Here is a 23,017-nt window from a genome sequence, read left to right on the forward strand (position 1 = left end):
ATTATATCCTAATCACTTATAGATACCGGAATTATCTGCGAAAAACTTCTTATAAATACAAAGACACTTCGTAGCATCTTCAACTAGTCTGTTCAAATTAACGATCATGAAACTGGCAGTGATTCTCTTCGCTTTGGTTGCCGCTGTGGCCTCCAAAAGCATCAATCTTGAAGACGTCATCGACTTTGAAGATAATACCGCATACGGATACCTAACAAAAGTTGGGCTACCGTTGGCTAACGAGATCCGTCAATTCGAATCCAGGATTGCTGGTGGCTCCGGCGCGTCTCTGGGCCAATTTCCCTACCAGGTAACATAAAAATTACTACCTTTATAGTACAAAAGAATCACCACAAATATTTCAAGTTAACCTTGCACATCTGAAATTGTAGCAAGTAGCAAACAGTAATTCTGCTTGCTCTTGGTATCCGAGCTTAAGATTATTTACATACATCTAAAATTCCCTCATCTGTTCTCAGGCTGGCCTTATTGCCAATTTCCGTCAAGGTCAAGGAGTATGTGGAGGTGCTCTAGTCAATGCACACAGAGTACTTACCGCTGCCCACTGCTGGTTTGATGGTGTTAACCAAGCCGAAGAGTTCATTGTTGTTCTCGGCTCAACCACCCTGTTTTCTGGTGGTAACAGACAAACAACCAGATCAGTTGTCATGCACGCAAGCTGGAACCCAAACCTTATCCGTGACGATATTGCTATGATTAGGCTGAATAACGCTGTCAGCTTCAACAGTTAGTAATTAATACATTACTTTACAATTTAATAATGCCGGAATATTATGAATAACTTATTGTTATATTTGTGTACAGATAACATCAGACCCGTCAATCTGCCCTCTGGAAGCCAACTCAACGAAAACTTTGTCGGTGAAAGCGCAACCGCCAGCGGCTTCGGCTTGACAGGCGACAGTAAGATCTTATTTTAATATCAGATTGTAGACCGTAAAAAATGCAAGCAACTGAAACAACTAATGAGTGTTCTTCTCGCAGATAGCCAAATCACACTTTCCCAATCTCTGAGATGGGTCGTCGTGCCAGTCATCACTAATGGCGTGTGCATGCGCTCCTTCCCTCTGAATCTGCAACCCACCAACCTCTGCACCAGCGGAGCTAACGGCCAGAGCACTTGCCGAGGAGACTCCGGTGGTCCACTTGTTATCACCAGAAATGGAAACCCTCTTTTGGTATGTATAAAGATCAATTGCTAGATTATTTACTAAAGGAGATCATCCATTTTGGGCCTTTTTTCAAAGTGCCGGCCAACAAAAAAAAGTGGCATGTATCGATAGAGCTAGCCATTTGAAACAATAGTTAGTATGGCACGAAACCGGTAGGATCGCTTTGAACCGAGTTATACAGGTTTGAAGATTCATAATATTCAAACATTAATTCATTTCTGAAAGTGCTGTGAAACAAAAAATAATGATTGATTTTGCTAGAATTAACTATCTAAAGCAAATGACCACTCTGAAGTTGATTTAAGGTCGTAAGCACACGTATCAACTCGGAAACGGGTCGTCACCGTATCAACTCGAGATCATCAGTATTATTTGTATGTAATTCCCTACTGTAACACACTTATCGGAATCGTTATGTGATCACCCCGGCTCATGACCATGGGAGTGGTTCGTATGCACATTATGCATACACCAGCACCCAGGGTGGAGTGCGGGGCTACGTGCAAATTCCGATAGAATTGTGGGCATACCTTCTAAACCGCAACATGTGTCCTCATAACAAGGGCCCTCATCACAAATGGTGCCCGATGCACAAAATATTGTTCCACATGCCGATGAGTCGGACATAACAACCCAACGGCAACACTCTAGATGACCTCTTACCTAGATAATGGTTTGTTAGTTGCACACAATCGAGGGTGCGGCCCCTTGGGTGCGAGTTTGATTCCCCCGGCTTCTCAATGCGTCGCCACTGGACTGGTCACTGGCGACTAGCGCAAGGTCAGCGCATCCTCCCTTAGCGAACCCAAGGGGCCGCACCCTCGATTGTGTGCAACTAACAAACTATCGTCTAGGTAAGAGGTCATCTAGAGTGTTGCCGTTGGGTTGTTATGTCCGACTCATCGGCATGTGGAACAATATTTTGTGCATCGGGCACCATTTGTGATGAGGGCCCTTGTTATGAGGACACATGTTGCGGTTTAGAAGGTATGCCCGCCCTTCTATCGGAATTTGCACATAGTCCCGCACTCCACCCTGGGTGCTGGTGTATGCATAATGCGCATACGCACCACTCCCATCGTCGTGAGCCGGGGCGATGACATAACGATTCCGATAAGTGTGGTACAGTAGGGAATTACATACAAATAATACTGATGATCTCGAGTTGATACGGTGACGACCCGTTTCCGAGTTGATACGTGTGCTTACGACCTTAAATCAACTTCAGAGTGGTCGTTTGCTTTAGATACTTAATTCTAGCAAAATCAATCATTATTTTATGTTTCACAGCACTTTCAGAAATGAATAAATGTTTGACTATTATGAATCTTCAAACCTGTATAACTCGGTTTAAAGCGATCCTACCGGTTTCGTGCCATACTAACTATTGTTTCAAATGGCTAGCTTTATCGATACATGCCACTTTTTTTTGTTGGCCGGCACTTTGAAAAAAGGCCCAAAAATGTATGGAGCGTGGATGATCTCCTTACTCTTATTAAATATTTTTTCTTAAATTGAGTAAAATTCGAGTGTTTCTAAGATATTTACCATATAGTAGAAAAGTTTATTTTAAATGCATTTAATTAATTTACAAAAATAAAAATTCATCAAAATAAATACAAGCCCTAAGGATCTGAACAGACAGTTACAGAAAGAACAAAAGTATCGGAACTATGTTCATTCTGTTAATTTCTACCAAGCATATTATATCAATTATTTATAAATTTATTGTTTAACAGATTGGTTTGACATCCTTCGGCTCTGCCCGTGGTTGCCAGATTGGCGCTCCTGCCGCTTTCGTCAGAGTTACTTCCTACGATTCTTGGATCCGTGGTCAGCTTTAAAAAATACAAAGTGACAAATAAAATTGATATTGTAAAAAGCTAACTAGTTTGCTCTTTCTAACATCCATAAAAAATCTTATTTAATGTTTTAAAAGTTATTTGCTTAGTTCGATATACTTACTTCAATTTCTTTTGGCGATATCTGAAGTAATTAAGGTATGTATTGAACTAAGTAAATAACCTTTCACTATACATTTTCCTAGAAGGCCGATAACCAATCAAATTACAAGCTTTGAATTTATCGAAAAACTATGTTAAATGGTAAGTACGCATTGTCAACAGTAGGTAATAGTATTATCACTAAGAAATCAATCACGTCATATTCATTTCCTTTTACCTACTAATAAGAGTATTATTTAATTAATCTTTCCTGCTTGTATCGTTTCTCCTTTATCTTTGCACACGGTATCTATGATCAAGTCTAATTTTAAAAAATACTGTTTCATTCACTTGAACTGTACATTCAAATGACTTGTTTTGCAATCAACGGTTAAAAGACCTTTGGTTACATAAAGCTGGTTTAACTATATTTTTCATTTTTTCAAACAATAGATAGTCCGGTCAAATTAGACTAAAAAATCAGTAAACCCACGACAAATTCAGGGGAAGCTGAAAATTCTTAAAATTGTTTAAATTATAATTATAAACATTGTCTTAAAAGTCCCAACCGATCCCATGTAAGGAAAAAATTTTAGCGGGGTAATAAGGTCCAAAAAATGAGTTTTTCGCGATTTTCTTGAAAACGGTAAGTTTTATCGCAAAATTACCCCAAACATAATTTGTAGATCAGGGAATTTCCTATAAAAAAGGTATCAATAATTTTTTCCCTAAAAGCCTCCGCTTCTGAGATATAACGATGCAAAAAATTGCGAGCGTCATAATACACTCATACACTACTTCAACTTGCTTTAGCAATTATAATATTAAAAGAAGTTGAAATCGATGACATCATGGATGCTGATTTAATAATTAATATCGAAAATATAGAAGATAAAATTTTTTCATACACTGAAATTGAAAATGATGAAATATCTGGAGCTTTACTTAATAAACTGAATCAAAAACTTAAGGATTATGAGGAACGAGGACCAACAGCGAAACTTTGGATTCAATATTTTTATATGGTTTCAATTCTTAAAGAGTTTTTAAGAGCTGAACGTATGGGGGATTGGAAAGCTCATTTAAACTGCGTCAAAGAAATGCTTCCTTACTTTCACGCGTCTGGACATTTTCCGTATGCTAAGTCTGCACACCTATACTTGCAGGATATGCTACAATTAGATAATTTCATAGATCCTGAAGTCTATAAAAAAATTTCAGAAGGATTCTTCACTGTGAGACGTTCAGACAAATTAAGCTGTGGCACTTCAACGGACATGGTAATTGAGCAGTCTATGATGAAAGCTATGAAGACAGATGGAGGTATTGCTCGAGGAAGAAGCACAAAACAGAGTGTCATAAGTAAATGGGTTTATAGTATGCATGCAATGAATACAGTTTGTGAAAAATTAGAAGATCTGGCTAATGTTAGGATGGATACGACCGAGCAGCATGTTGATGCAAGTGATTCACGAGTAAAAAAAGATGCTAAAGACTTACGAAAACTTTTGGAATGGTTCTCAATACATAATCCTTTTCCAGAGGTTTTGCATCGTTATATCTCAGAAGCGGTGGCTTTTAGGGAAAAAATTATTGATACCTTTTTTATAGGAAATTCCCTGATCTACAAATTATGTCTGGGGTAATTTTGCGATAAAACTTACCGTTTTCAAGAAAATCGCGAAAAACTCATTTTTTGGACCTTATTACCCCGCTAAAATTTTTTCCTTACATGGGATCGGTTGGGACTTTTAAGACAATGTTTATAATTATAATTTAAACAATTTTAAGAATTTTCAGCTTCCCCTGAATTTGTCGTGGGTCAAATGTCTAAATTGACCGGAGTAAGAATTTAACAAGTTGAAACATTGTTATTGCCTCTTGATGATGATTGATAACTGCCTCTGTGATAAATCGTAAACTAAAACTAAAATCTTGAATAACCTAGCCTACCTATTTAGGTACCTGAAACTAATATCTCACTTGTAATAAGTTTTACCCAACCAGCAATTGGCCAGCGTGGTGGACTCAAGGCCGTGCTAAAAAGTCAGGAAATATATGTATATAATGAAGATAATAAAGTTCATTAACTTCAAAGTTATCTTACAATCACTATGTATTTATTGTTGACTTATATCAAAAGTTAAATTGAAAAGTGCGAAATGCTTAAATTCTAACTAATAACAACTGCGTTTCTTATATTCTAACGCCGGCTCCACTCGTTGGCCCCAATATAGGCCTCAACGCTATTTATCCAACGTGTGGCTCTTGAAAATGGCATTGGTATCAACATTGGGGCGAGAGCGAATGCCTATATTAGGGCCAAGGTGTGGAGCCGGCATAAAGCAAAACTACTTCACAATGCAATAAAACATAATGCGCACTCCCTGTGGATATTTGATTTGCCGTTTTCATAGTGATTCTTTAAAATCATTACAGTAACAGTCTGAATGTATAATTTTGTTGTATCTGGAAAAACCCAGTTTTATCGTAAATTAAGTATTTACTTATCGTTACTATTTATCGATACTCTGATTGACTTCTGGTCTTTGTGTTGCGGTTAAAGTGTCAAAAATAGTTACGTCGATATGTCTGCATACAGCCCGTTAAAAAACAGATGAATATGCCTAGAATCTATCTGAGTATTTTTTCTCAAAGGAAAACATACCTAACCTTTTTACTTTTATTGTAACTTTTATTTTTCAATCACCGTGAATTATTCTTCAAAACTTCATCATAAGTTCGAGTTTATTATTCCTATGATATTACAGTTATTAGAATATAAGTTACTTTTTATAGCAAAATTTACTAAAAACTTAATAAAGGTAAGGTGAACAAAGTAACTACCAAAATAATTAATTTCCAGTGCTTTCAGCATTTTATAGTAATTTTCTGTAATGTCCGATTTCCATTTCAGATGTATAACGAACTCCTAATTAATACAAGATTAGTAATCGAGATTTATCAAAGCAAGATATCGAATCTATATAAATAAAACATTGACCAGGTTTATTTCGCAACTAGCCTACTAAAAGTTGAGCAACATGAAATTGACCGTGTGTTTCCTGGCGTTGGTGGCCGTCGTCGCCTCAAAGAGCATCAACATTGAAGATGTGATCGACTTGGAGGACAACACCGCCTATGGCTATCTCACCAAAGTTGGTCTGCCTTTGGCCAACCAGATCCGTGAAGCCGAATCCAGGATTACCGGTGGACAAGCTGCTAACCTTGGCCAGTTCCCCTACCAGGTACCCTCATATTTTTAAGATTAATACGATTTACCGCCGGTTTCTGAGTTACATTTAGTTACTTTATCTATTCAATAGCTTTGAAACTCATATATAAAAACGCAATTGAATAGGTAACCTTCCGCTGAAATTACTCAGAAACCGGGGGTTAGAAAGGCAAATAAATTAATTCGTTAGTAATTTCATTGTAGGATTTAGATTGTATATGCTAAAGTTAATGAGTGACAGAATTTAATATCGATCCTTTTATTTCAGGCTGGCTTAATTGCCGACTTCTCTGGTGGTCAGGGTGTATGTGGAGGTGCCCTGGTTAACGCCAGAAGGGTCCTCACCGCTGCCCACTGTTGGTTTGACGGTCAGAACCAGGCATGGAGGTTCACCGTTGTTCTTGGCTCAACTCTTCTCTTCTCTGGCGGCTCTAGAATCCAAACTTCTCAGGTTAACATGCACGGCAGCTGGACTCCCAGTCTTATCCGTAATGACATTGCTATGATTATCCTGCCTTCAGCTGTTGGCTTCTCCAGTAAGTAATCATATCAATCTCGTGTGAGTCACTGTTCCTGATATCTTCGACATTTCTCATATTTAATGATATTTTTGTTATTTACAGACACCATCGCTCCCGTCAATCTGCCAAGCGGAAGCCAGCTCAACGAAAACTTCGCTGGTGCAACTGCCACCGCTAGCGGTTTCGGATTAACTGGAGACAGTAAGATTTTTTTTCTCGTCCTTAGAGCATACCCATTTTAAACATTTTTAAATTCTTCTTACTAACTTATGTTTATATTTTTAGATGCTCAAATTACCACCAACCAGTTCTTGAGCTGGGTCAACTTGCAAGTGATCACCAACTCAGCCTGCTTCTCCTCCTTCCCTCTGATTCTCCAGTCTTCAAACCTCTGCACCAGCGGAGCTAATGCCCAGAGCACGTGCCGCGGTGACTCCGGTGGCCCCCTGGTCATCCAGAGAAACGGACCTCTCCTGGTATGTGTTATTTACCACCATTTCTTAGGTTTCTATAAGTTAGGTATTAGCCGATTCCTAGTTCTCTGAAACGAACTAAAATTAATTTATCTTTGTATAAAAGGATTACACGATTACAGGTAAGAACGGATGCAGATTAACTTAGTGTAATTGATTGTACTATTTATTGTCATAATCACAGATTTAATCATGAGTCGTTAATATATTTTGTTTTTTATGCGAACGAATCAAATATTCGCCTGAATTAATCTAATAAGTTTTGTGTAACTGTATATGTTAGTAACAAATAATGCTTGGCGACGAAAATTTCTTAATTTGTATAATTTATAACTGTGTTTTTTGTTTTACAGATCGGTTTGACATCATTCGGCTCTGCTCGTGGTTGCCAAGTGGGCGCTCCCGCCGCTTTCGTCAGAGTTACATCTTTCGATTCCTGGATCCGTAGTCAGTTGTAAAAAGTTTCACCAAATATATAATTATACGTCATTACCACTTAATAATGCTATAGTTTTATTTTATTGCTCTAATATTATTTTGGGGAATTAGAATGCCATCACTTTGTTTCCCTTATTAGCCATAATGACTTAGCCAGCGTAGTGGGCTCAAAGCCTAACCCTCCCTCTCTCCGAACAGATGAAACGAGTCATGGTTTAAAAAAAATAAGTTAGCTTTTAAAAGTTTACAAATATTATTAATATCAATATTTAAGCCAAAGTTACGACGATTGTTTAAGTATGATAAGTAATACTCATTAGCAGCTCCGAAGCGTAAAATTCATAAACTAATTAACTAAATAAAACCTTATATATCAGATAAATCAAAACAATATAAATATATTATTTGGACTTATCTTATGTGTAAGTCGACAGGCAATGGCTACATCATAATATTAAATTAAGTTTTAAAAGTGTTAATCAAACTCGAGAATAAAAATGCTGTTCCACAACTAAATTAGCGGCCAACCCAGTCTGAAGTTAGAGTCCAAGCTATGAAAAAGTCGAAATAATTTGATTTACGTTACACGGCCAGGGGTTGTAAACAAAATACTCGTGAGTGCATTCGTTAGCACTCGCTGACGTCAAATCGGCTCATACCACACGGCCCGACGCCGTCGAACACCGACGCCAATTAGAATCAACGTATAACGTAGCGTCATCATTGCCTCGTCACTACTCCAGCGCCGCTAAAATGAAGCAACATTTGAAATTGCCATAAAACCTTGCTATGCCAAATTGTTGGCTTTACGAACTACAGACATCACGGCAAACAAAAAATTGAGATAGGATAGAGTGTGGGTATTTTCTGTCTATTTGCCTATATTTGGTTTTTTTTTCAATCAATTAATTTCACTGACTCTTTTTTTATGAAACCCTAGACTAGCAAACGTCAATATTACAATGCTTTTGAATAGTATTGCTTTTCTCTACAGCATACTTTTTGTAATTTTATAAGTCTAAGCATTCTGCAACAAATTAATTACAAATATATCTCTCTACTCTACAAATTTGTTTTTTGCAGTAGTGATAAATTCACATTATAATTATTTTCACAAACCAATGTCACGTAATTGTTTGAGTAAAAACCTAGAGGCTTTTGTAAGAAAAAAATATAGCCAGAATATCGAGGCCTAAAAACTATGAGCGTCTTTTTAACACCTAGGTCTAGTTTTTAAGTGGAGAGTTGTTGTTATGGAATAAATTAGTCATAACACAGCGTAAATTTAATTAGCGCGATAATTGCCGTGCGGCGTTGGTCGGTGTGCCGACTAATACCGACTTAACACCGTATGCTCACATTGCTCACTCTCGACAAAGAAAAGCCTTAGATTTCACTAATTAAACGCAACAAGACTTTGTGCTAGTCGATCGAGAGCTACTAATCGTTCAGCGAACAGCATTTATGTTCCTTGTCTTCTTATAATAAAAAAGGAACTCGTATAGCCCACTTTAACGTAATTACATATAGAAAAGAGCCGTTTATTTTATAATCATTATTTAATAATTCTAGAGTACATCTGAATTAATTGAGACAACAAAAGCTAAGCCGTTTACTCAAATTAATCAAAAAGAAAATAAATTGTTCTAGCTTTCAAGTACCAGGAATACAGAAAACTTAGGAGGGATGTATCCGCTACAGTTCGTAGCAGTTCGTAGCAAAATTTGAACGAGAGTTTATAGACGACGGGATTCGTAGACATCGAGAGTCTACTCCGCCCGTGAACTTGACGTATGCACGTCATTTACTGTACTACGGAAATGTATCTTGACGCTAGTATCCTAACATAAACCAATGGAATGTTTCAATACAATTTATTAGCAATATTCAGTCATATATCGATAGACTCCAAACATTCTGTAACTTTCTCTCTATTGTAGAAACAGTAGTCACAGAAATTATTTCTTTCCGCATTCATTGAAAATTTAAAAATCTTCTAAGAAAAGTATACACTAAAATATCATTAATGTTTCTCTCCACAAATCGCATTATCTAACTTTTTGTAAATGACCGGATAGAGATAGCATTTTTGATAACACACATTTAGAATTCGATAAATATAATTATCTTCTCGAATAACGTAAGGATAATGCAAGTTAGGTACAACAAAGTCAATACCATACATAGATTACTTTAAAATTACTAGACTGACTGACTTACGGCGAGACAAATCATACTAAGCAAATCGTATAATCATTTCCCGGTACAGTAAACAAAACTCAGTAATACGGTTCATGATCATAATATAAAAACAAATACGCTTATTGGGTAAAGTACCTCGATCGTTCGCTCGTAGTCTTCAAAAACGTATCACCGTAAACTCTATAATCCGGCGTGCAAGTTTATTAAACGTCAGTAACATGCGGCCCCGTTGCCGTTCACTAGAAAATTGAGATGAAACAATACGGAATTTCAATAAGTGCGACTGAAATAGACGCACTCCAGACTTCCTCTAACAATATTTAATAATGTACTTATTAAATTGTCCGTATTGCCTATCCCAAGACGTGGGAGGGTAATATCGTTTATATATAATAGAATTATGTTATTTTCTTATACATTTTGTTATGTCCTTATCGTTTTGACGTTAGGGTAACTCAATCACACAATAGCTTTTCCATTATATAAATCGGTTCTCGATAAGGAAGTGCCTCTAAATATTGAATTGCTTTACTTTTATTTGTGTGCTATTTTTGTGTAAACATCATGTCATGGTATTTAAGTGATCTGTTATAAAAGGAAGTAGATTATTATGATATAATTTTGGATAACCTAAAGTTAATATAGCGAGTATTTATTTAATCGAATGTTAAATAACACTCTTCAAATAATATTTACAAAAGTTTACAGTGATTAAAGCTTTTAATTATACTTTTTTCACAGAACAATGCCCAGATACAGTCGTCTGAAATATTTTATCATTAATTTATTTTCGTAGTGCATAAAGGTCTAATTACAGTAAAACCACGCGGAAGTAATTATGGAGTTTGTGAATGTTTCAAAAATGTTAAGACAATAAAAAAAATTATAGGCCATGTCCCATTAACCATTTATCACAAACTATGTTTCAGAATCTAAATTCTGAAAAACAGTTTGTTTCAACAATCGAATACGGGCGAACTGTCCGTCAAAAATCGCGAGAACACGGATATGCACTTTGTAATCGATACGTCATCAATCACTTGTCATTGCAACTACGATATTGGAGCTGATTCCATTTGTTTGTAACTATGCACTGATTATTATTATTATATAGGTGTTGGTGTTAATTAGAAGCCATCGATCATGATCATCGACAGACGCGTTATCACATACAAATATAGTGATGTTTCATCGTCTCGGTGAGTAAAAAATTTCTGAGGCTACAGATAATGTGTGAAATCTTAGAATCATTACAAAATTTTGGATATTAACTTGCTTCATTTTGTACCTACCTTCTCAAATGTTTCTAATTTACTTTTTTAGTCGTTACAATTACTGAAAATAACTAGGTTATAAAAGAGTACAGTCTTATGAGAAGAGCTAGCAAGTGAGTCACGTTTATAACAACATGATAATAATATGTACGGTACATATTATTATCATGTATAATAATTTACCTGCATTCTTACTGTACTATATCTACTTAAATGTCATTTAAGCAAGAAATGTAATATATATCATACCAATTCTAACTTTTATTTGATTTTGATAATTCAAAGTAAATTAATTTATTTGTGTCTGTATTATCTGTGTGTATATATTTTATTTTACATACAGTTACATACAGACAGATTGAAGACTAATCATATGATTAGTCTTCAATGTACAATAAAGATTAGGTATTTATAAAATTCAAATTATAACTTCAAATTTACTTTTTGTTCCAAACCTCCCAGCATAGCGCAAGTCGTTGTGGTAGACACGAAAGCTATCGAGCCTATACATTATTCTATGTAGTGGTTCGTACATCCACGTTGTCATAGTCAGTTAGGTGACGGACGTTAACAAGGCCTGCCCGTCGTTGTCGCGCCGGGAGCGAGCCAATCAAACCTCATTGTTCTACGACATCACCGACCGAGGTTAAACGTAAATACCAGCTCAAATAACCAACAAACAATACTATACTAACACATACATTTATAGAATACGATCCACAGAATTATTGACTAGAGTCACAAAAGCTATGAACAAGGCAAGAAGGAATAAAAGAAAATCGTAGATAAAGAGAAAAAATACTCCGAATGTTAAAGATGGTATTTGAAACAGGTTTCTATTAATTTCGTAGTATGAACTTGTGCAAAAATTCTTTCATACTATCTCTGGGTTTATTGCATCGCAAATAGTGCCCAGTCTTTAAATTATTTGAATTACTAACCAAATGAATAGCTATAATCCATAATGTAAAATACCTATTTAAAATCATATCCTATATCATACCAAAAAAATTATTAAAATTCCTGTATATACAATTTGTATAATATTTACATAATAATAAGTGTCTTTATTGTTTTTATTGGAGTATTCCGTTAGTATGTTTATACTGATTAAAACGATAGCCTCTGACCAATTATGCACGGCATATTGTAAGATTTGTGTTACTACTAAACAACAACTACTAATCAACAAGAAACGTCACGAAGAATAGATAGTGTGTTATCACTATATTAGCAAAGATTTAATGTTATTTTTTCACACAGTAATTAACACACTGATTAAAAACAAGAGTCATGATGAGGTAGAGCAGAAGACAGTCAGTTTCACCGATTCCGTACAACTTTTGACTATCAACAACTATCGAGAAATTTTGAATTAAAATCAGATCTGCGCCTCGAGTGGGCGCCGTAGAAACTATTTTTACAGAACAATGTAAATTTCAAAGTCTCGATATTCGTCAGACTGTAGAGAATCACAGCTACAGTTTCTGTTAAATTATATCAGACTAGCTGACCCGCGCAACTTCGTTTGCGTCCAATATGAGAGAATGGGTGAAATTTTTCCCCGTTTTTGTAACATTAATTACTGGTATTCTGCTCCTTTTGGTCGTAGTGTGATGATATATAGCCTATGTCCTTTCTCGGGTACCAAAATATCTCCATACCAAATTCCATGCAAATTGGTTCAGTAGTTTAGGCGTGATTGAGTAGCAGACAGACAGACAGACAGACAGAGTTACTTTCGCATTTATAATTAATATTAGTATGGATAACTCATACAAATTTCGTTCTTATATTAAATATATCTGAAAGATAAAGCACACAAGGAAGTGATATAATTAGACCGCACTGTGCCGAATCATATAGTTGAAAGTTCCTACGAATGGAAAACTATTTTTTCAGTCATGAAAATCTCGACTATATAATATTTTTGGGCTATCAGAAGGCACTAGGCATGAAAAGAAAACCAACACAACACTGCAACATAACTTTAATAAGTATATTTTCTAAATATAATCACCGTATAGTAATTTTGACCCTGATCGCAGTGTTGTTAAAAACAAATATTACAGGGTGTTAACATAGTGACATTTTCTCAACGTCAATGCTACAAAATTTATCACAAAAGTAAAATGTATATGAAATCATTTTAATTACATCTGAATTGCAAAATTGACTTAAATAAGGCTAAGAACAAGCAGGTACTAAATTCAAAAGTATGTTAACTCCCAATGACTACATCCTGTATAAGTAAACATATTGTAAGATAAGTTGTTGCATATTAAATCCATTTTATATCACGCTGACCTTTCCAATAGAAAATAAGAGAATATAAACAAGTTTACTGTGGAGTATTTTCCGTCATTGTAGATCTGATTCTGATGCATAACATTATTAAAATAGTTGCTGTAAATATATAGTAATTTAGAACCATGGTACGCCTTACAGCAGAACAGAAACAATTTTACAAAGACAACGGGTATATTTTATTGAAGAATTTGCTCTCTGAAAAGGAATTGTCGCAAGTGATAGACGAATATGACAAGTTGTTTAAAAGAAAAAACCTGGAAACGATGGAGAACTCATGGGTTGGAAAGAATAAGGATAATAGGAAAAGTAACAGTCCATACACGGTAAGTTATTTTATGTTTGTTTGTTTGTCGTATGGTTAGTGGTCAACCTAGAGTCAAAGTTGTTCAAGCCGCCCGAAAGGCCTTTGACATGGCTAAACGACTGTTATCTTAGCAGACAACAGCCGGAACCAACTTTTTACGTCTCCGAAGCACGGAGACGCCCAGCTCAAATACCACTATGCGGTCACCCATTTATGGAATGAACGCGCCATCGGTTGCTTAACGCACAGATCGTTTACCGACCGGTGAGCGCAACAAAACTACATACATACATAAAGTCACAAGTTAGAATTTTCCATTATGAGTAAGTAGAGATGAAAGAACGCCACTTGCTACAACCCCTACAAAATTTCCTTGCTTCATTCACATCCATACATCTTGTTATATAGATAAAAACTTATCTTATAATCATTTCACGTCTTGAAAAATTATTAATGAGGCTGCCTTTGATAATAATCGTCAACCAGATAAAACAGATTTAGATAATTAATAGTATATGAATTAATTATATTATGTTTAAAGTAAGCACTAGCTTTTTCTCCAGGTTTGCCTACAATATCCTTCATTTTTGTATAGGTAAAAGGAGTGCACAACTTACAACATCATCACGCGGTATTCGGGAAATTATTGTACAACGACAATATACTAGACGCTTTAGAAGATGTGATGGGAACTGAAAATATTTTGTTACATCACACGAAGGCACATTTTAAACCACCTGAGAAAGGAGCTGCATATCCTATGCATCAGGTACCTATAGAATAAAGTAAAGTTTGCTGAGATTAGAGACCCAAGACAATCGTAAATATTGGTTTACAATATTTAAATTGGGTGTATTAAAAATACCACACAGTTTTCTTAGGTATATCATCTTTTCTGTTGAATTTTTTGCGCTCAGCAAACAGTCTTTTCCTTTGTCTTCATTGTTAAAAAGCGTTCTTTTGTTTGCCAATTAGTCTATTATCTGCTAATAATCCATGTTTTCCAATTCCATTTTATTTAATTCTAGGATTACCATTACTTCCCTTACGAGAAAGATTCGATGGTAGCAGTGTTTCTGCACTTAGACGCTGCTAATCCTGAGAATGGTGGACTCTTCGTATACCCCGGGTCTCACAAACTAGGCCCTCAAGAAGACGTCGGCCAAAGAGAAAGTAATTTCCATTACGTTGACCAGGTAAGCTATTTATTATTAACTAGAGGCCGTCCGCGACTTCGTCCGCGTAGAAACCCTTCCCGGGTAAATCCCGATCCCACGGGAACTCCGGGATAAAAAGCCTATGTGTTATTCTGAGTCTTCAGCTACCTACATGCCAAATTTCATCGTAATCGATTCAGTAGTATTTGCGTAAAAGAGTGACAAACATCCCTACATACACACAAACTTTCCCATTTATAATATTAGTAGTTTTGGTAGTTAAAAGACAGCTAACAATAAGTTTTATAAGTAAGCTAAAAAGAACCCAGCAAACGATCAGTCAACATATTTTAGTATTACAATTAAGAGTTATTGTATTTATAATTAATGTTTAAGGTAAAATAATGCCCCTGTATGAAAAATAAAGGAATAATAAATCTTCATATATATCCATTACTGACCTAAACATTTTCATCTCCTAGCAGCTGAAATAATAAGAAGAAACACTTAAGCCTCCATACTCATTTATTATTTACAAACTTAGACCCTAGACAAAAGGCCTTAGAGACAAATACGTTTATTATTTAGAAAACTGGTAGGTAACATAATAAATTCGTTCGAGACCCTCGTTACGGGAAAGTGAAATTGAAACCGAATTCTAACAATGTTCTTGGTGAAAAATTGAATTCAATGACCGTCGTTTCTTGTATCATACTTTGTAGGTTTACTTCAATGTAAAGGTAAATCGTTGTGTACATTAATTTATTTGAATTATAGCAACTATAAAATATTTATCTTTAAATATCAACAGAAAAACTCAATAAATTGCATTCCTCGAGAACTGATTCCAAGCCGTTTAATACCCAGTAGCGCAATTCTCTACCGTAGATACTGTCCAGAGTTTGACATTTAAAATGCACTGCCAAAATAGTTCCTACGCAGACCGCTAGAGGTGCTGATCAATTTTTTTTACGCAATTTTCTCAATAGCTATCCGGTTGTCGGTAGTCGACATTGGTAGAAAATTGAGCTACAGGTTTACTGTACTAATGTCAAATGCAGCTAACACAGCCTATACCTAAATTTTTTTTACAGAAAAAGTTTCCCCTCGAGAAAGCAACACCAGTTATCGCAGAACGCGGAGACATCGTCATTTTCTCATACCTCTTAGTTCACGGCAGTTCTTTGAACAATTCTGATCGGCCGAGACGCATGTTCCTTGCACAGTTCGCTTCAGCCGATGACAAACCTAAAGGCAACCAGAGGCAGCAACCGGGATACGGACTGATGGTTAGAGGCGCAAACTTGGAGAAGGATGCCGCTATTTCTAAACGATTCGAATAATAATTTCACATATAAAACTTACCTCCTATTAAGGAAAGTCATACATTTGACCGCCTCCAAAAGGAAGAATATTTTTATAACTCGAATAAATAAACAAAAATTTCAATCGTTGCAAAATGATATTGTTTGTTTAATTTGAAGAGGTTATTTCGTTAAATGTCAGAGTATTTTGTAGTTTAAGACATATTTCACGGTAGAAAATTAGACTTCAGCTTTAGGTTTTTGTATTCGACTCAATCTAGTTAGGCACATGCTTATAATCTTTAGCTCCGATTTATATTATCACAAGATAATACAAGGAATTACGGATTGTAAAATTTACATGTAATTGCTTCTGTTTACAGATAAAATTATGATTATAACGATTTATCTGGAATTTAATGACTACTGGTTCGTCAATACTAGTTAACATACGTAACGCAGATTTCTGTCTGTTTGTCTGTTTCGCTTTCACAGCTAAAAAGTTCTACTGATTTGTTTGAAAACTAGTAATTTTTTTGTTAGAGCCGCTATCTTTCTAAATATCTTTCTTTTTGATTTTAACAGACAAAAATAGTCGCGCGGTTCAACTGATAATAAAATCTATACTAATATTATAAAGCTGAAGAGTTTGTTTGTTTGTTTGAACGCGCTATTATCAATAACTACTGGTCCGATTTGAAAAATTATTTCAGTGTTAGAAAGTCCATTTATCGAGGAAGGCTATAGACAATAGGAGCTGAGTAGCAATAAAAAATGTTACAAAAACGGGGAAAATCTTGACCCATTCTCTCCGCGGGTCAGCTACTACCTAAATATTGTTTCTGATTTAGTATCCTAACTCAATTTCGTGCATCATTTTAGCTTTATTTCGCTTAGTAATAGAAAACTACAAACTGTCGTATATTTATTTCTGCTAAAATAACCTTATTTTGTTTAACTACGTCAATACCATAATCTTCTTTGCATTGTTATTACAAGGCATTAATTTGCCACCACCGGCAACAATATCTTGGTAATTCTTATCGTTCAATGTAATTAATTATAGGTAACAATATTAAGCAGTGATAGCCGAGTGGTTTAAGTTGGCACCTTCCGTTCGAATCCGAGGCAACACACCAATAAAGTGAAGTGAAGAAGAATTTTCGAAGTTGGTTATGTGTGTATTAAAATATTTATCACTTGTTCTAACGGTGAAGGAAAACATCGTGAGGAAACCCTGCATGCCTAAAATTTGTTGTTGGCCAGCGTGGTGGACTCAAGGCCTAACCCGTCCCTCATTCCGGGAGGAGACCCTTGCCCAGAAGTGGGACACTAATGGGTTCAATTTATTTATTATACATCTACGACTTTTTCTGCACGAAGTTTAGTATGTAGTGACTCCTATGTACCTACTTACATACCAATATATGTATATACTACCAGGCACTAATCATTTGATAAGTAGTTAGGTTAATATCTTTAATGCTTTGTTTATCATACACTAATCATCGAATTAATACCATTATAAAAAATAGGTAGAATTATTCGCGCGTGCGTAATATTTCCTTAGATTATTCGCAGTTTTAAATTTAATACGTGTATCTTGTGCCGTACAGCTGATTACATCATTGATTTAAATATCACATCACGTTGTAAGCTAGTTAATTGGTGATTATCTGCAAAATACGCGCAATCATTATTTTGATCTTAAATCGTTTTGAAAGTAGGTACCTAGTACTGCGAAATACAATTAATTTGTTGCGACTTTGAGTTCTGTATTAACGTCAGTCACTGAATTTTTACATAGGATCATTGGCTTGTAAATCAAGAATATTCGAAAGTTATGGATTGAAAACAAAGTACTTTTTAAAGGTTAAAATATTGACTGCAGCATGTAGGTATGATGGAGTTGATAGATTATTACTTTAGCTTATTTAACTGTCATTATCTTATAAAACTAATACATTTACGAATGTATATTAAACAATAGCAACGTTTCGGACCTTCACGTTTTTGGTCCCATGTAATAAGGAGCAACCTATTGTGTCCATTCCTCGGCACGTTAACACACTGCGTGCTAGTTAGAGTTTCCTTAACGAAAATCCCAACTCTCTTCCCCGGACTGCAAGGGTATATCAGACCTCAATATTGACATATTATGTTATTTATTAAATTACTGTCGATTTTATGTATCAAAACTTTATGAGTCATAATTTATGCATAACAAAGCAGGTTGAACATAGGTATTATGTCTAACTTAAATTTGCAGAAAAAATACTGAAGGAGAAAAATAAAAAGCGCCTGACAATATAGTAAATTATTTGTTTAGTCTATGTTTGCATACATGTTTTATAATGTTTATAAGTAGGCCTTATAAGCTATTACAAACTGTTAATCACCAGCAAAATATGCGGTTTTAAAACATTTTATACGCCTATAATTTACAATGTAATTACAATACTTAATAATTTGCACTTTTTTTACAAATAAAGCTATGGAAATATTAACTGTGCTTTTTTCTATGTCAAGTTCGCCCACAACATAAAACTCTGGCCTGAAGTAGCTCCTGATAGATTACCGGATTTTATGAAATGTCACTAAAAAAATAACTTTTCTTTCTATAAATGTACATCTTTAGTTTATACGAACTACTGAACAGAAGATACGTAGGATTTTCAACCTGGGAGCAAGTGATTTAGAACATCAGAAACATACAACTAAACTACTTAACGTTTCTAACTAGCGCCTTTTTAAAAAGTTGTTTATTTGCAGCTAAATATCTACTATTTGTCTTGTACGTGCAATTGAGTGAGCATTTTACTATTAGCACAGAATTAGAATCACTTGTTTTTTGGTCTGTACATTTTGTCTTTCCGCAATTAAAATACTGTTGTAATATTTTCTATAGGAGTAGTTGTAGAAAAAATACAAATTAATTTCTTACATTTATTTATCGCAGACGAACAAATCCATAGATACAACGATTATTTACAATTCTTCTGCTCTTTTAATCATAATACGCTTATAAGTGCTGGTTGAAGAAGTCCATGAAGGAGGTGGTACGAGCGAAGGCAGCGGGGAAACCAATCTCGCAACCGAAAGCAATACCGAAGGAAGTGATACCGATCTGAAAACAAAGAATAACAATATTTTAGATTTCTTTCAAGAGGCTACTGATCGCGAATTTCCCAATCATTTAAAATCCTCACTAGTTTTAGGGTTCTCGAATTTTATTGCTGACAATATCAGTTTGCGACGTGTCTGACCAATTTTAGGGCCAGAAAATCACTTTATAGAGAAATGAAATAACGCAGTTTTTTGCATGACAAATTATTAAAAGTTCTAGAGGTATGGTATGGTATAAACCTTTAGTATTAGGATTGACTTATGATAACCAGTTGTGGTGAGAAGCTTTTCCCTTCAAAATATCGTGTACGGCAAGCCGTAAAGGCAGCAAGCAAAATAAAAAGAACATAGTACTAAAAAGATTAACACTCACCAGAACACGTCTGCCATCACGATTAACAGCCAGGGGACCACCAGAGTCTCCTCTGCAGGTGCTGGTACCGCCCAAACCACTTGTGCAGATGTTGGACTCCTGCGTCACACCGCCAAAGGCAGTGGTGCAAGCACGCTGCGAGAGGACGCTCAAAGTGACGTGGCTGAGGAACTGGTTGACCGTGATTGAAGCATCTGGAAAATGAAAAGCAAATAAGACAATTAGATACGTTTTTTGTTGTTGTTGTCATATTTTGTTTTAAATAATCTTGTATTTACAGACACACATCATCTTATTTTTATCATTGTTAATCCTAATTTGGGACAAGTTAATGAAGAAAGGGAAATGTCCTGACTTCAATAAGACAGGAAGCTGGCTTCGAGTGTTTTAAAATGTTGAATGAACTTGGCATTATATGATAACGTTTTAAGTAGCCTTGCTGCGTGTTAACAGATGCTTGTCAAATTATATTTATTAATTTGTTTAAATATATTTATTTTAAATTTAAAGACTAGCTGAATAATTAAGTCATAGATAGGTACAGATACGCTCAGTACCTATGCTTATTTTCGTGTGAACTGTAACGTCACCAAAAAACAAATCACATCCGGTGATTATTCTTCACGTGTTGTTTATTATGATAGTAATTCAGTACATATAGATAAGTCCTATAATTGATTGTTATTAAAATCAATCGTATAGTAAGAAATACCTATATGAATGAACAAAAATCATCACTAGGATTTATTATTTTTTAATACCATTCTTAATCGTTTTTATAACTGCATTATTCGTTTTTGTGGCACATGCTGCTATTGAAAAATACGATTTGTTCTTTTTATCTGTGACTGCACTTAAACTATGACTTATAGAAAGCTACGTGATGATGAATTCGTGATGCTAGGGAATTCTAAGGTTTGTGACCTTCTACAGTGACGTTGGTGATTGAAACTCAATTGCACACACAAACTTAGAACATTGTTCCGAGGTAATTTACTTACTGTCACCGGTCAATCCAAATCCAGAAGCAACAGCACTTTGTCCTTCGAAGGTTTCAGACAGTTGAGAACCAGAGGGCAAAGCAATTGGAGAGATGGTAGCTGTGGACAAAATAAAAATATAATAATATATTTACTTTACAAAAAGAACTTTGATATACAAATAGGAAAATTGAGTTTAACTTCGAGCTGCACAGGTATTTCTTTAATACGGCAAATAAATGTTTAAGTCTGGACGTAAACAGTTATAATTGGCTTGTACCCAAAACAGAGAAAATCAGAAAATCAGCGATCAATTAGACTAATCTAATCTTTCACATTTTGGTAATCACCACACAATACATTACGCACGTACAAAAAAAAACAACAAACCAGAGAATGTGACGGAGGATGGCAGGTAGATCACGGCAACGTCGTTACGTAGAAGGCGGGGCATCCACCTCGGGTGCATGGCAACAACGCTGGTCTCTTGCCTAACGCCTCCAGAGAAGAGGGTGACTGAGCCGAGTACAACGGTGAACCTCCACGCTTGGTGGGTGCCGTCAAACCAACAGTGGGCAGCGGTGATCACACGGTTAGCAGTGACTAGGGAACCACCGCAGACACCAGTACCTTCGATGTTTTGGAAGTTAGCTAGAAGACCGGCCTGAAAGATAAAACAGCCTTTGAATCTGTGCAAATATCAGTATTCTGGCTTTAATTCGATCGAATGCTTCCGTTGCGCAGTGGTTTAGGTCGCCACATTGTTACCATTAAATTAGGAGGTCGTGGGTTCGATTTCCGCACGAAACAATTATTTGTGTCATCCACAAATATTTATTTCGGGTCTGGTTGTGCTTTGTGTGTCCGTCGTTTGTATGTTTGAAAAGTCTACGCGACACAAGACTGGTCTTTAAAAAAAATAATTGAGGTCAAAAAAGGTGGATTTGGAGTAAAAAAAAACTAAACACCTACCTGGTAGGGGAATTCGCCGAGGTTAGAGGGCATACCTCCAGCAATCCTGTTTTGGCTCCATTCTTCCTCAGCTTTGTGAATCTTGTCACCCAAAGGGATTAAATGATTCTCAATAATACTGTACCCAGGGCTGTTGGCAAAGGGCACAAGGTTTGCGCAAGCCGAAGCCACCAAAGCTAGAACGATAAGCACCCTCATGATGTTGAAATTCACAAGTAAAAAATCTGTTCTTAATCCCATATTTATATCAAATCGTTAACAGATTGCGTATAAATTAGGTAGATAATACACTGTTACCTGATTAAAACGATACGTTAATGATCATAATGATAATAAGTAATTGTTGACAAACTAATTTGTCCTCTAGCGTATTTTTTACGTACACTACGTAATTCATTTTGAACGATAAAACTATTCTGCTCAGTGACGAAATATTTCTTTTTATCTATGATCTAAACAATAACCCCAAACTTTATTTGGTTTTTAGTGATATTAAATAAAACATCATATATTATACTGTTACTACAAGAAAGGTCCACAGCCAGTTGCGCTCACCGGTCGGTAAACGATCTGTGGGTTAAGCAACTATTGGTGCGGTCATTCCATAGATGGCTGACCGCATAGTGGTATTAGAACTGGGCGTCTCCGTGCTTCGGAGGGCACATTAAAAGTCGTCCCGGTTGTTGTCTACTAAGATAACAGTCGTTAAGCTACGTCAAAGGCCTCCCGGGCGGCTTGAACAACTTTGACACTAGGTTGACCACTTACCATACGACAAACAACAAACTACAAGAAAACGTTGGAGTGGTTTCTATATCAAAATAATCACATACTTGCATACATACAATTACGCCTTTTTACGAGGGGAGACCAGAAACGCCACTTGGTACTATCCTTACAAACTTCCTTTGCCTCACATCCATACATCTTATCATACAGGACCGCCGGATACGAGTTACAGTACTACACACCTGACCTTTTTGTAAGACCAACACTATGATCTAGGTATATCAAAGTTATCACATTTCATTACAAAATGCGATCATTCGATTCAGGGGAAAGAGCTTCTCACCAAGCAAAAGAATGAGGTCTTGTAGACCTTGGGCTGAAAGTAGGTAACTGTTTGTATTTTGTAAAGTACCTATCTTATCTAAATTTCAAGCATATTTAATTACACATTTGCTAACACGATGCAGAACTTACTTATTCAAC

General features: G+C 35.8%; 3 protein-coding genes across 3 annotated transcripts; 2 read left to right on the top strand and 1 right to left on the bottom strand.

Annotated features, from left to right (window-relative positions):
- The first annotated feature begins 102 nt into the window (after nucleotides 1-102).
- On the top strand, nucleotides 103-7,868 carry LOC142977387 (transmembrane protease serine 9-like). The gene is made up of 11 exons (XM_076121265.1): nucleotides 103-310; nucleotides 480-747; nucleotides 826-924; nucleotides 1,006-1,199; nucleotides 2,933-3,026; nucleotides 5,936-5,961; nucleotides 6,172-6,384; nucleotides 6,640-6,907; nucleotides 6,995-7,093; nucleotides 7,178-7,368; nucleotides 7,719-7,868. The coding sequence occupies exons 1-11, from the start codon at nucleotides 107-109 to the stop codon at nucleotides 7,821-7,823; spliced, it is 1,761 nt and encodes a 586-aa protein (XP_075977380.1). The 5' UTR covers nucleotides 103-106; the 3' UTR covers nucleotides 7,824-7,868.
- A 5,736-nt stretch (nucleotides 7,869-13,604) lies between these two features.
- On the top strand, nucleotides 13,605-16,513 carry LOC142976893 (phytanoyl-CoA dioxygenase, peroxisomal-like). The gene is made up of 4 exons (XM_076120471.1): nucleotides 13,605-13,912; nucleotides 14,489-14,662; nucleotides 14,922-15,089; nucleotides 16,145-16,513. The coding sequence occupies exons 1-4, from the start codon at nucleotides 13,712-13,714 to the stop codon at nucleotides 16,391-16,393; spliced, it is 792 nt and encodes a 263-aa protein (XP_075976586.1). The 5' UTR covers nucleotides 13,605-13,711; the 3' UTR covers nucleotides 16,394-16,513.
- Nucleotides 16,514-19,286: 2,773 nt separating this feature from the next.
- LOC142976891 (brachyurin-like) lies at nucleotides 19,287-22,023 on the bottom strand. The gene is made up of 5 exons (XM_076120469.1): nucleotides 21,806-22,023; nucleotides 21,224-21,497; nucleotides 20,855-20,953; nucleotides 19,854-20,047; nucleotides 19,287-19,481 (listed from the first exon to the last, which is right to left on the bottom strand). Exons 1-5 carry the CDS (start codon nucleotides 22,001-22,003, stop codon nucleotides 19,377-19,379), a joined length of 870 nt encoding a protein of 289 aa, XP_075976584.1. The 5' UTR covers nucleotides 22,004-22,023; the 3' UTR covers nucleotides 19,287-19,376.
- Nucleotides 22,024-23,017: the final 994 nt, after the last annotated feature.

The sequence above is a fragment of the Anticarsia gemmatalis genome, chromosome 12 (genome assembly GCF_050436995.1).
Source record: "Anticarsia gemmatalis isolate Benzon Research Colony breed Stoneville strain chromosome 12, ilAntGemm2 primary, whole genome shotgun sequence".
Lineage (NCBI taxonomy): Eukaryota > Metazoa > Arthropoda > Insecta > Lepidoptera > Erebidae > Anticarsia > Anticarsia gemmatalis.

What these genes read in the sequence shown, in the direction of transcription:
- LOC142977387 (XM_076121265.1), top strand. Translation starts at nt 107, where the DNA reads ATGAAACTGGCAGTGATTCTCTTCGCTTTGGTTGCCGCTGTGGCCTCC. An exon ending in TAACGCTGTCAGCTTCAACA is followed by an intron (nt 748 to 825) that starts GTTAGTAATTAA and finishes ATTTGTGTACAG; the next exon opens with ATAACATCAGACCCGTCAAT. An exon ending in TTACTAAAAACTTAATAAAG is followed by an intron (nt 5,962 to 6,171) that starts GTAAGGTGAACA and finishes GCCTACTAAAAG; the next exon opens with TTGAGCAACATGAAATTGAC.
- LOC142976891 (XM_076120469.1), bottom strand. Translation starts at nt 22,003, where the DNA reads ATGAGGGTGCTTATCGTTCTAGCTTTGGTGGCTTCGGCTTGCGCAAAC. An exon ending in TCGGCGAATTCCCCTACCAG is followed by an intron (nt 21,498 to 21,805) that starts GTAGGTGTTTAG and finishes TTTATCTTTCAG; the next exon opens with GCCGGTCTTCTAGCTAACTT. An exon ending in ATTTGGATTGACCGGTGACA is followed by an intron (nt 20,048 to 20,854) that starts GTAAGTAAATTA and finishes TTCATTTTCCAG; the next exon opens with ATGCTTCAATCACGGTCAAC.
- LOC142976893 (XM_076120471.1), top strand. Translation starts at nt 13,712, where the DNA reads ATGGTACGCCTTACAGCAGAACAGAAACAATTTTACAAAGACAACGGG. An exon ending in AAAGTAACAGTCCATACACG is followed by an intron (nt 13,913 to 14,488) that starts GTAAGTTATTTT and finishes ATTTTTGTATAG; the next exon opens with GTAAAAGGAGTGCACAACTT. An exon ending in ATTTCCATTACGTTGACCAG is followed by an intron (nt 15,090 to 16,144) that starts GTAAGCTATTTA and finishes TTTTTTTTACAG; the next exon opens with AAAAAGTTTCCCCTCGAGAA.